Source organism: Nesoenas mayeri (assembly GCF_963082525.1).
Source record: "Nesoenas mayeri genome assembly, chromosome: 1".
In the NCBI taxonomy this organism is placed as follows: Eukaryota; Metazoa; Chordata; class Aves; order Columbiformes; family Columbidae; genus Nesoenas; species Nesoenas mayeri.
Window position 1 is genome coordinate 51,860,806 of NC_137541.1, and position 13,939 is coordinate 51,874,744.

General features: G+C 35.7%; 1 protein-coding gene across 1 annotated transcript in view; it reads right to left on the reverse strand.

Moving 5' to 3' along the window:
- PTPRQ (protein tyrosine phosphatase receptor type Q) overlaps positions 1 to 13,939 on the reverse strand; it is a gene marked incomplete at its 3' end in the record, with an annotated part of 130,178 nt that overhangs the window by 65,139 nt on the left and 51,100 nt on the right. Inside the window, exons 33-36 of the mRNA XM_080361602.1 lie at positions 13,654 to 13,755; positions 11,162 to 11,282; positions 7,241 to 7,401; positions 5,552 to 5,697 (exon numbers count right to left, since the gene is read on the reverse strand). Of these exons, the coding sequence (XP_080217728.1) occupies positions 5,552 to 5,697; positions 7,241 to 7,401; positions 11,162 to 11,282; positions 13,654 to 13,755 (530 nt within the window). The remainder of the gene's footprint in view (positions 1 to 5,551; positions 5,698 to 7,240; positions 7,402 to 11,161; positions 11,283 to 13,653; positions 13,756 to 13,939) is intronic.

Genomic DNA, 13,939 nt, shown 5'->3' on the forward strand with positions numbered 1-13,939 from the left:
AAATCAAAGCTGGCTTTGAATTAAATGATATCCTAAAAAAGAGAGGCTGAGATAGCAGACTTACTAAAATAGGCAACTCTAAGGTTTGCATATTTAAATTCAGAAATACCACATATAAACACAGGCATACTGAAACCGCATACTAAAAAAAAAGGGTTATATTTCTCTTGAGGAAAGTTCCTGCTGAAGAAATTACTGTTATACACTCCACCAAATACTTCAGTCGGTACTGTGTAAATTGATGGTTCAATATGCAATCTTGATGTCTGTCACCACTATGTACCAATTAAAATATCTAACATAACACTCCATCTGGGTTTTTTTGATAGAAAATTCTTTTATTTTTCAGAAAAGAATAGGCAACACTTCTGTTCATTTCCTTGAGATATTTATACCAATATCTGAAGATCTGGTTTTGCCTATAGTTACTAGTGCTCATGTAACATTAATAAGCAAACTTCGTTTGGCAATAAAAAGGTAAGCCTTTGTTCTGACTGCAGAACGCAAGCTGCATCAGTGAAAATACTAAGAAATTCTACATTAATATATGTCTTCCTTCTAAACATAGATGGAAGCTTACACTATCTTCATGTAACTAACTGAAAAAGGCTAAGAAGAGGTTTTTCTTTACTTTTGGGAAGGCTAAGATATAGGAAACAGAGGACCGACTTCTCAGGTATTTAATTAAACTTTCTAATGCTCAAGCACAATATGACAGAAAATACCTTCTCACCCAGAAACATCATTCCACAACCCCCCTGTTGTTATTTTTATATATTGTAATTATTAATAATTAGGAATTGTTAATATCTAATAATAAGGTCCTGAAAATGACCTTAAATAATTTTCTGAGTTTTCAGGGTTAAAATGTCAATGGTACCACATCAAGTTTCGATTCCAGATTTACTGTGAGTTTAGTGGTATGAACAGCTGAAAATCCAGCTCTTAGTTTAAAAAGCATACCTTAACAATTTTGTCAGCTGTCTGGTAGTCAAGGACTTGCTGAACCAACATGAATGCTATAGCAACAGGCTTTTTGGTGGTTCAACAAAAACTGTTTTAAGAGGTAGTCCCCTTACCGTGAAGAGCCCAAGGACTGGGGACTACCTCAAACTTCTAATATAACAAAATATTAGAAAAGAATGAACACATAAGAGTAAGGGTAAGCAGGAAGAACTGTGTGGGTAAAAACTAAGAAAAGATGAAACTTGCACTAATTTTGCCCTGCGGATAGAACACTATAGGAAGTTTTACAATTAACTGTGGCTGCAGATGAAAGCAAACAGCTCAGGATCTTTGGCTACAGCTGAAGAAATTCTTCCTTCTGTCCCCTTCTTCATCTATACATGAAAGAAGTTTTGACATAGCAAGGTATCAGATTATTAGAAACAGCTAAGTGTAAGCAATACACACAGGCCATGAAAGCATCAGCAGAAAGTCCTATCTTCTTCACCTCAGGAAGCGGCAGAAGTTTCCAGTGGCATAAAGCTATAATTAGTTGTATACAGACAACACAGTGCTGCTGTTCTTCCCTGCTAACCTTTTTCCCTCATTCTATTTCATTCTCTGGGTTTATTGTACTGCACTGTTGTCATGAGTTAGAGTATCACATAAATGACTGGCAATCAGGTGAGAGTGGTGACACTGGGGGCTAATCCAAGCCACCCCTCAAGGAGTGTAATGCACACTGTTCCAGTACTAATCTAAGTGAAGTTATTTCCATTCCAACACCATCTTTTAAAAAAATTGCAGTGTATTTTAGGGAAGTTCCCCTTTTATCCCTATTTTTGTTATACTGGTAAAATAAAATGTTTGACGTTAATACAGCACACTGCTTGAATCCCTAGTTTGCATCCAAGGGCAGACCAAGACAATTTCACCCTGAACTGTATCCAGTCATGTTCACTTAGGTTGTCTTGTAGTACAGGGGTTGGATGACTTGGGATCTAATGTTCAGTTTCTAGAAGGGCACTGGGCTTCTTTTCTCCACTTAGCTCCTGGTTCCCCTGTCTGGTTTGTCAGGGCAGGAAAGTTGTCACCTGTACTGAAATCCCTACACTGGATAACTTTCTCCGAGCATAAATTTGTAGTTGTAATTAACCCCTTTCCCACGTTCTTGCTAATCAAAACACAAGCATAGAGAGATCGAATAAAATAGTTTATTCAAGTCAATGGCGTCTTTCAGCAACTTGGTCTAGCGGAAGTGTCCCTATCCAGGGCAGGGGGGGTGGAACTAGATTAAGGTCTCTTCCAAGTGAAACCATTCTATGATTCTATGGTCTCCCATAGATGAGTTTTTAGCAATGAGACAATTACTGCCATAGATTCTTCAACTTCTGTCCTTGATAGGACTGAGAATATGAGCAATATGATTGTTTTGAACATCAGGTAAGGAAACCACAGAGCAAAATTTTCAAAGCTGCTATTGCCAATAATGAAAGCTCAAATTGTAGGAATCCAGCAGTGTCACAGAGAAGTGATGTGTCACGTCACCTGGGTAAGAAGTGCCCTTTGCCAGAATACGTGCCATATCTTTACTGCACTGAGGCAGAGTAGTGAACATAAATCAGAAAGTAGCAATTTCCCTAGACCTATGACAGCAAATGATGAAAGATAAAGCTGAACTTGAACAAAGCCTAGTGCAAATGACAGTTTCTTCTATATGGCTACCAGTCATTCCTCCCTCACTGACACTTTCTTTTACAATCTGTCAGCATCCCCCTAGAAACAGCCCCCTCACCTACCAAAATCCACAGATCTAATCTCCATCACTAAAGTTTTCCTTCTGCTGTTCTGGGTCTGAATCCCAGGTCTGAGCATCCCAGGCTCTCTGACTGGACAGCCACACTGTGATTTTCATGTAGACCTCTAAAGCAAAGAAACCATCCATTATTCTTCTGCTCTACAAAGGTATGTAACTGGGGTGGGGTTTTTTTCATTTGTTTGGTTGGTTGTTTTTTTGTGTGTGGGTTGGTTTTTTTTCCCCATTTTAAAGGAAAACTATTTTTCCTGCAAGTTAATACATCATGTAAAGGAGTAAACTTTCGCTTTTTACCACCTACAAAGAAAATGCTTTATAGTCATTAGGTTTTAATATGCCTGAGGAGTTTGACAACGTATGAGGAGAAGTGACAACTTGAGACAACAGAATAGTAGTAGTTTTAATACACCTTTATATTTCAGATTATTACAACATTGGAAGATGTTAATTAGCCTGAGATTCTTCAGTCAGGTTACTTTTTGGGCATCTAGAAGATATGCTTGAAGACTCGGACCTCCGTTATTATGTCCTGACAAAGAAGCAGCTGAAAGACTGGCAGAGAAAGGCTGCCTGCAGTGGATGAGTTTCCCAGAAATGTGAAAAGACCATCTACTTTTTAAATTGTCTTGTATCCTTTCCCAAACTGAAAACACAGTTCTGACAAACAAAAGCAGAATGGTGACCTAGATGCAGAATAATCCAGCCAAGGATTATTTCCTTCTAAATGTGTGAAACACAAAATTACCAATACACCTTGCAACTACACAGTTATACTTCAAAGTTATAGACAGTTGTAAGCTGTGTGTGTGCATACAGCTTACAACAGTCTATATATGTCATATATATCATATATATATACATATCAGGCTGGCTTTCACATATGCATTTCTCCATAATGAAAAGAGCAAAATCTGACAAACAGGAGCAGGGTTGAGTTGAGTTTCCCTCCTGTTTGAAATCTGTCTTGCACCTACAGAACGCCAAGGTACAGAACAGGAGTGCAATGTAGATGTGGCACTTGCCATGCCAAATAGTGAACAGAGAGGTATGTGGAGAGTTAAGGGAAGCAGACAGATTAGGTGTGAATCATGATTTAAGAGACTAATGGTGATCTCCCATGGCCGGTAAGAGACAGATGCAACAGCAGCTGAAACCTATCTTCTCATAGCTTTCTGCAGAGGGATGGGTTAAAAAATCAAAGCTGAAAGTGCAAAAAATGGTAGTTTCCACACCTAGAAGTGGAGCTACTGTCAGCACTTTTCCTGCCATCCACCATATCATATGCCAAAGCAGCGGTAACTTCCACCCATGCACCATCCGGTCCTTGCCCAACTATGTCACACAGTAATGAAACTGGAGCCTCACCTTGCTGGACCAGTGTTACTGTGCTCAATCTTCCCTATCTTGCTCCTTCATTCCAGAGTCCTGGGTATATCCAGAGGGATTACAGCTTTCAGTGTACCAGTTTCACCTTATTCATTCACCTCACAGTTCCACCTTCCCAAAGGCAGGAATAGCCCAAGTCCATAGTCCTCCTCTAAAATCACTTGAGTTGTCCAAGAATTAGATAAATGTAGACACTTTTCATAGGATGGACTAGTTCAGGTAATGAACCAGCACAAATGTTTGTCCAGGGATATGTTAGGCTAAGAAAAATGCTGTTGGTACAGCACTGTGTGCAAGCAGAGGCTGAAGCTCTGAACTGCTGCCCTGATTTTAATCTCATCAGAATGTGAATTCATGGCACGGTCCTGCTCGCATCTGAAACTCTGCAGACAGAGCCTGGCAACCACACAGCTTTACAGAAGTCAGAGAAGTGTATACACTGAAGTATGTCAGCAATTATTCAGTCACAGGTATTTGTAAAATATTTTTTCTAATTATTCTCAAACACATGCATACCTCACACTAGATATATCTTGAGCATAAAGTTATGCAGTGAGGTAATTTTTCATGCATTAGTTTCTCCATTTATTTATGTTTCTTTCTCCCAAAAATGCAATGCTTGTAATCAAAAACCTGTAAAGGAAGCTTATTTCTTCTTATTATACTTTTTAAATTAGAATATATTCTTAGAAAGGAGAACAGGAAAACTATATATACAAAACTATATATACAGGATGACAGTAGCAGAAAAAAAAAAAAAAACCAACAAAAAAAAACCCACAAGGAAACGTGTGGATGACCAAAATATAATAAATAACATTTTATTTGTCTTTTATGCTTTAATTTAGCAATCTCAATACCTTTGCTTCAATATACTAAAGAGTAATTTCATTTTCAGAGTAACAAAAATATGAAATAATAATGTATTTACTACTTTGACATTATCTTCTTATTTTCAGTACTGTAGAAAGATGCATTAAAAAGTAAAAACAGAACTGTTACAGAAATTTATTCAATTCTATAGATTAGACAAAACAGTCTTCAGGATGTGCAATGCATCTAATGGGTCTTGTGTTTAGCTGTCAACATATATGTATTGCATATTTGTGTGTGCATATACCTATACCTATACCTATACACATATACTTTGCAATATGAAATATTACACAAAGTCTATTTGCTTTAATGCTTAGTGATATGAATGTCCAATGAGATGCACAACACACCACAAGATGTGCTTCTGTCTTTATAAGTTAAAAAAAATTGCCTAAACTGCCTTTATTTTCCATAAAGGCAACACAAAAAAAGAAATCTATGTATAACTACAAAATTGTTTTAATCTTTAATAGATTGTTAGAACACTTTATTGAATTCTACAAAAGAAGAAGATAAAAATAAGCTTACCTGTATGAATATTCCTGAATTATTTTTGAAATAAACTGAGTAGTATCGTATATTTCCATTAGGCTTTTGAGGAGGAGACCAGAATAGCCTTATTGATGTGGAAGTAAGGTTTCTGTACACAACATCTTTTGGTGGATCACTTGGTGCTGGAAAAATGTTAAGTTTTAGCATACCTAACTCAAGGTTTCATACATTTTAGTGCCCAAGAAACATCCACTGTAGATTTGCAACATCCTATATAAAATTAAATATATTTCTGATTATGGTATAAAAAACTGGTTATGGAAATGATGAAATAAACAAATAGATAAAACAAAATTTTAAACTCCTGTTTTTTCAGGCCCATTTGTATTTAGCTGCATATGCAGACAGATTCTCTTGTCTTATAGAATTTGTCCTGTACTTACTGGTTTGGGCACATGTAAAGTCTGATTTGCAGACATGGAAGTTGACTGAGTTAGGCCTCTATACTCCATATAAAGTTAACAGGGGAAAAAAAAAAAAGATTTGTTTCAGAAAAGCTAAATTAAAAAGCCTTGTTGTCTTTGCAGGCTATAAACAGCATTTAGGTTCCCAACTCATTTAGGCAAACCAGATACTTAAGCTTGGAGAGTATGACCATTTCTGGTTTTTCCTCTTTCCTCAGCCTATTAAACATGCAGGAAAGACTCTGTAAGTCTCCTTCAATTAGCCTCTCCTCCTATCCTGTAAATAATGGCTGCATATGGTCCTTCTCAGTAGAACAGTGATAAAGGAGGCTCAAATTCAGTTCCTTAAGTCAGCTTAAGAGAATTTATATCCATATTCCTCACCATCCAAGTGCCCTACATGATATGCAATGGAGTACTGAACACTATAAATTCTCTTATCTCTCTCAGTTTGTGCTGTCCTAGTTTGTATAAAATACTAAAATATTAATTGAAGGGGGAACTCTGGGGCTGATTCCTAAAAATCCTGCCCTCAAACATCAGTTCATGCTTGCATAACAGCTTCAATAGGAAAGGCTGGGAATACCTACGGGCTGATGATTTAGACAGTCTTCTGAGGGACAGCTTGGATAGATGCTAATCCTGCCATTGACTGTGCATTAGGAAGCCAGTTTATCTGTGCAGGACGAGTCTGAAATATGCCTGTGTACTGTCCATTTTGGAACAGATTGCAGCAATATGGCTGATGGGAAAACTAGGAACCATAATTAAACTGAATAATTTTCAAAGCACAGTACAGAGTATGACCATTTATTAAAGTCATCTGCCATATTGGAATTACAAAATCATTAAAATAGAATTAAAAAAATATCAGTATACACTTACAGATTTAAATTTCAATTAAAATAATTTCAGACTTGTGAGAGACTCTAAAGAGTATTTTCCCTGTCAGAAGTTGTGTCACAGAAGATAAAGGAAAGAACTGTTAAAATAATGTAATTTTAAATTTTGAAATAAATTAATTTTATAATATATTTTTAGTCTTACCTGTCTTGAAGGGAAATGCAAAATTTTGCTCAGTAAATTAACAGAAATACCCATCATAGCTTTACAGAGCCACAGACACACGCACAGACAGGTAGAATGTCTCTTCTTGATCACAAAAATGCCACCTCTACTTCAGTAGCTTTATTAACTTAAATAAGGCTGATAGAAATTAAGGTTTAATGAAATTAAAGATTCATATTATACACAAGCTTACCCCCTTCAGAAGTTCTGAATGTTATAGTATCACTTTTTATGTTGCCATCTCCAAATCTTGTACTTGCTGTTAGGTAAGCACTATACTCAGAGTTATTTTCCAAGTCTGTGAACTCCAGTGATGTTTCTGTTACATTAGCACTTCTTTTTGACATTTTGTTCCTAATGAAAAAGTATTCTATTAATCATGTATACACACCATTTCTGTACGTACATAACTGTGGCATACAATATAAAATTGACAAATGCAATACTGTAGCAAATGCAAATATTTCAGGCTTTAAAAAAAGACTGGGAATACTTTTGTCTTTTATGTTGAAAAGCTCACGTTTGAACTGTTGCATCCCCATAGGGCTCTTAATTTTGCTTAAAGAAGAAAACCCCCCACAAAAATAATTGTAAGTTACATTGGCAAAGACAATGATTATGTGGAGTATCAAGGAGGAGCATGTCCATCTAGTAACTGCTATCAAATAGTTACGTGTTACCCTTGGGAAGGACACAGTAGGGCATAACTAAACTGTCTCCCTGGACAGGAATAGCGAAATATAAAAAGATTATAGCAGAGAGCATGCCCTACTGTGACTCTGTGAAATTGGTCAGAAGGCTGAAGTTATAAATGGAATAATAGAAGATGATATGGAACAGGAATTAGCTGGTGCTGAGTTAATTCTGGTGGAATGTAGCAGGGGATCAGGATGGAATTCTAGTCAGGTCAGAACCCGCCTAGAAAGACTGTAAGATGTAACATTAATAAAACACTGGTATTAGCATAGGTATGAAATGATTATCAGAAAGTAAAATAAGATACAGAAATAACTATAACTATATTGAATTCAAAAAGTCTGCTATTACTCATTAAATTAATCTACTCTTTTACGAAAAAAATAGCAAGAAAAAAAGCTGGCTAATGTTCCAGTCCTGCAAAGATTTCTGTATGAGTGAGTGCCCTGTGTCTTTAAAGGGATTTCATATAGGGATGATAATTTGACAAGTAAAACCAAATATCTTGCTCCAGGAGTCACTGTAGAGCTCTTCACAAACAAGTGAATGAGTTCTAATTCTACAAAAAAAAAAAAAAAAAGGGAAAAGGGAAAGGCTGATTCAAAACTATTAGATGGTCTGATTTGCATCCTTTGGTAAATGATTGAATGTCCCATTAGCAAAGATCACCAGCTGATAGTCTTGAAATAAAGTTACATTAACAAACAACTGGAATGAGAAAATTTATGAGAATGAAAAAAACTAAATTTTCCCTTTCAGATTTTGAGTGGAATGTCTCTTGACATGGAAAACACTCTTGGTAACAGATAAATTTAACATTTACATTTTTCCCAAACTTCTGACATTTCAAATAGTCAATAAAGAGATACGAAGGGTTGCAGCTGCAGTTATCAAATTCTACACAAAGACAAGACATCTTTTCTTGGATCTTTGCCCAATATATTCTTAGTATGGAAAAACATAGTGGGTTATAATTTAAGAAAAAAATCCACAGCTTAGTGCTGCAAACACTTCTAGTCTGAGTAATTGCATTCTTATAATACCTTATTTGCCAAAAAATGTTTCCACAATCAGTCATAGTTAAGAAGAAGAAGAAAAGCTTGGGCTATTCAAAAAGAGTTGATTTTCTGTTTAGGAACAATTGAGATTGTCGTCAAAATAATAAGAGAAGACTGATCAAAGTGAGTGCAAGTCTTCACAGATAATGAGAAAGAAAGTGCCTAGCAGAATAAGCTAAGCCAAGGAATTTTAATGAAGAATAACAACATTGAATTTTAAATTAGACCTTGCAGAAACCCAGACAAAAGAGTTTCTAAGAAATTGCATACTTCTACTTGACAAAGGCAGGTACCATATTTTCTTAAAAATCTGTACCTCAAAGTAGATCTAGTCAGTAATTATCTCACAAAAATTTGCTGAAGAGGATAACACCAAAAGACAATAGCTATATATGAGTTCAGCAATTTTACTAACATGCCTGCAATACTCTAGAATTGCAGACTTGGGGACTATGAGTTTGTAGAGTCAAGGCATGCAAAAAGTTGCTTTGCTACCTGCTAACACCCAAAACCACCTTGTCCTGTGACAAATTCCATGACAGATAACAATAATGGAAACACTACACATATTATCTGTTATGTTCTAGTAGTTGTGGATTCTTGTTTCCAAACCACTAAAGAAAGTTTACCAAATTCTCTATAACTGTTGCAATATATGTAAGAGAAGGAACTTTTATTTAATATCTGTATTAACCTTCCTCTTTCTGCTTTATTGAGTAGCTCTGGGATTAACAATCTTCCCAAAATATATTGAATGCCTCCCAAAAGCAGCAACTATGGCACAGCAGTTTGCCTTGTCAAATTTCATCCTGGAATGCATTTTATTAAATTGTATAGACAGTTCTATTAAATAATTAAAATTCCCCTTCCTCCTTCCTCTCCCCTGCCCCAAGAAACCTCAAAGGAAGGAGTGAAGTTGTGGCCCCTTTGAAGGCAACAGGAGTTATTCTCCAATGTCCTTGCCTCAAGATGATACCTAATGCCGCTCTAATTTTAGATATGGCACAGTAAGGACAGATGAGACAGTGCGGGGAGGATATGGAAGGAAAAAGTACAAGGCTTACTGCAAAAAGTTATGTGGCTGTTTAATTCAAGTATTTAGAAAGATGGATCAATTAACAGTTTTTAAAAAATAATTCTTACTAACTCATTTGTCATAATAACAAATGCAATAAGCTTTAAGGCAATATAAGGATGAAAAGTACCTTTTGCTAGCTATAGTCTTTTTTTTCCTTTTTTTTTTTTCTTGTGTGTGTGTGTGTCTGTGGTAAAAGAGCACCAAACCTTGCCAATACAGTAGAATTAACAAGACAAGGCAAACCAAATTTAACTTTTTTGGAAATAAGAGCTCATTCCTGCTCACTTTATCACCAACTTAACTAGAAGCTATGATTTAAAAGAATTCATTAGGAACTGAGGCCAAACCCTACCCCAAAACTGTCAAGTAACATTAAAATAACAAACGTAAGCTCAATAGTTGTGTGTTTGTAACTACTGCTGATTTGCACATCTGGTTCACATCTCATAAGGTGCATGTTAGCATTTGCTTCCTGCACTTTAGGAGTGACAATAACATGGTACAGCATAAATGCAACGTATTAAAAGTGATCAATAACAAAATCTTTTCACTTCCAGCAGAAATCATACACAGCTCTTTGAAGAGAGGCCACATCACTACACCAGACTATGTTATGCAGAGAATAGGACAGAAGCTGCAAGTTTTAAAGTGGCAAATTTCTTTTTTAAAGGTTTTAAAGGTGAAAAAAAGATTCCAGGAGGGATGACCCCCCAAAAAAAAGGAAAAAAAAAAGAAAAAGGAAAAAGAAAGGATAGATAGAAAAAAAAAAAAAAACACGGTAAATGAAAAATCTGTTAAAAAATACCTTTTTGCTATGAATATATAACAATAAATATAAAATATAATAATACACATAACTAATAACACATATAAAGACTTTTAACATTGCTCTTATGTACTTTCTACAAAAGGAAACAATATTTCTCTATTTTAAGCCTATTTCAAATCTCCTTGATAATTTAACATCGGCTTGTGCCCTGCCTTACAATTGGCCTAATTAGAATATAATGAAAATAGCCACCATGCTCTAATTTAAATTGGAATTCATTTACCATAACATAGCCTTTAGAAAAATGTTGAAAATGCTTACAAAATATTTAATACCCCAATTTTCAGCTGCTACATTGTATCTGAATTTGTATATACAAAAGGCTAGTATTCTAAGTCTTGGATGAATATTCTCCAAAAATGTGTAATCAACACATTGCGTAAGAAAAATCTAACATTCCTGATAGGTTACAGATTAATATTTATCCTCAGAACTACTTCCAGAAAATCTTACCAGACGTAAACTGTGTAATAGAGGATAATTCCATTTGGCTCCAGCGGAGGTTTCCATGACAACTTCACAGTGACACCCGACAACTGTTTTACGGAGAGGGATTCTGGAGGAGAACTTGGAGCTACAAAATGAGAGAACAGGACACAACATCTTGTTAAACAGCTAAGATCGATGGGATACGCAGCATCCTTAAATAGGTTTTTAATTATTTGTGATGGAAAGTGAACTTTGTACTACACCGGTAGAGTATCCATCAACTAATGTTAAGGCGCAGCTTCTTTTCCTTTTTCTGACAGATGATAAAAGAAGATTTTTCATGGTGGTGTTAGAACATCTGTTTCTGTGATTCAATGGAAAAAGTACTTCATGAGAAAACAGAGCAATGGGTAGGTCACAGTGATTCACCTACTGTCCAAGTACATTGCTGCAATTTTTTTTTACCCTTCTAATAAAAGCAAGAGCTTTATAGGTATGAACACATGTAAAATATAGCAAAGTAGTTCCCCTGAGGAAAAAGAGGTGCTGTAAAGAATTATACAAAGCACCAAAAGGTGGAAAAATGGATGAGCGTGGCATTGAGAGATGATAAAAATGTGGGATACTAGGCAGTGGTAAAATCTATTCACTCCATCAAATAAGGACCACATTCATTCATTTAATATGTCACGAGGGAAAATATAAAGATAGGCATTGACTGAGACCCTTAAAATTCATTTGAAGATGAACTCTAGATGACACCATATCACAACTCTGTAGGGAAACAATGTAAGTAAATGAAAATGTTAGACCACGTTTGATTTCATTCTAAAGTTTACATAAGTATTGCTGAGGAAAAATATACCCATGTATGCATAAATGACGCTGCTTTGTATTAGTATGTTATTGAGAAGCAAATATTTTTCTTCATCTTGATTCATGGATATATGCATCGCTATGAAGTAATGTAGAGCTACTTTTGTTTTTCTCAAATTAAACCAAAGAGCATCATGCACTAAAAATTCAGGTCATAGCTGTAGTCATGCATGAAAATTGAGAATATGAGCATAGCTATTAGGAAATCTATGAAACATTTGGTCTGAACCTTGGAACACTGTGTTCCTGTGAATAAAGAACATGTGGTGTATTATAAATATTGTTGTTTTTCAGTTGTTGTTCATCCTTTCACTATCTCAAAAGCTGGCAGAAAGGTTTTAGAAATCTCTACATTTAAAAAAAAATATATTTTTCATGAGCAAAGGTTCACCAAATTCAGTGAATGTCTGTACTTACTAGCGAAAAAGGGTGACAGCTGTATTCAGTGTTTTACTTGTTCTATTATCATCAGTGGCTATATAATGAAAGATCTGTCATACTGTGAGTGTCATGTCCTTTTGCATGCCTAGTTCATTCTACAGTTCTTATTCAGAGGTTATTTTTTGCCAAAGAACAGAGTCTACATTGCTCTAAATAAAAATACTCTGTGCAAAAGACAGATTTATCCAAATTAACTGTTCCCAATGTTCTCCGGCAATATTACTCTCGAGAAAAGGTTTATTACTGACAGTGTGAATGTAGGTCCATCAAGATCTTGGAGATTTGCAAAGATCCATTATAATTAAAAGCTGTATCTTAGGCAAGTCGGTGCCCCCTAAGGCATGAAAAGATATTTAATTTGGGAATGTCTGGTGGGAAGTTTATGCCAATGCTGCTTTAGTCCAGCTTCCCAGAGACTTACTCCCCAAGCAAGGTAGAGGGACAGACACAGGTTCCTCCAAAATGTGATCCGCATCACCTAAGTTAAGATTTTGGTTTGAGTTTTTTCTGGATTCCCCCTCCAGAAACTATAGAGGGGACCAATGATAACTTCCTGCAACTAAATTGGGTACAAATATTTTAAGGTTCCTCTGCTGAGTTGTGACCTACTGTACTAATGAGCAGAGGATGCAATGGCTGTGTTCTACCTTCAGCCTGCATGGCAGAACACTCCTCTGCTCAATTTGGAAGTCCACTACTACAGATGATGGACGAAGCATTTTTATAATATTAATAAATTTAAGTCTATACATGTGAATCTGTACATGCATCTGTTTAGAAGAATCAAAAAGTCTCCAAACAAAAGAATCAGATATGTCCCTAGACCATTCAAGCTATCTTTTGGTGTTTTTTCCTTTTTCCAGTTCTTACATTCCTGCAGAAACAGACACAATATTTAATTTTACCATGTGGTGTGTTAGATCAAATAATATTAGTAAATTAAGATTCTTCAAATTCATAAGATATTGGTAAGACCAAATGTCCATGCAGAGCTATTGTGCCATTTCACATAGCTTGAACTGATAAATACATTAAATAACAGATAGATATGTACGTTTGTGTGCAGATAGATAGATACAGATATCAATACAGAGACATAAATGCAAAAAAAGTATATAGCATCTAGACATATCGGACATGAAGTGTAAGATTAGTTTAAGACTACAGGCAGACACATTGCAACTGCTCTTCTGACTTACCATCTTCATCAGTCAGTATATGCAGAGGTGCACTAAGAAGGCCCTCCCCCATTGTGGTACTGGCAGAGACTTCTACGGTATATTCTGTATACTTCTTTAAATCTAAATAAAGAAGAAGAATTCAGCAAACCAGCCATTCACTGGGCTAAATTAGTTTTTTTAATAGACTATAAGTAGTCTTGAAGTGCTGAACAGGCCCATCACTTAAACTGGTCTGTGTCTTTTGAGATGTAAGCATGCATTAGGAAAACTTGAACACAAAATATTCTTCATGAACAAAAGAAGG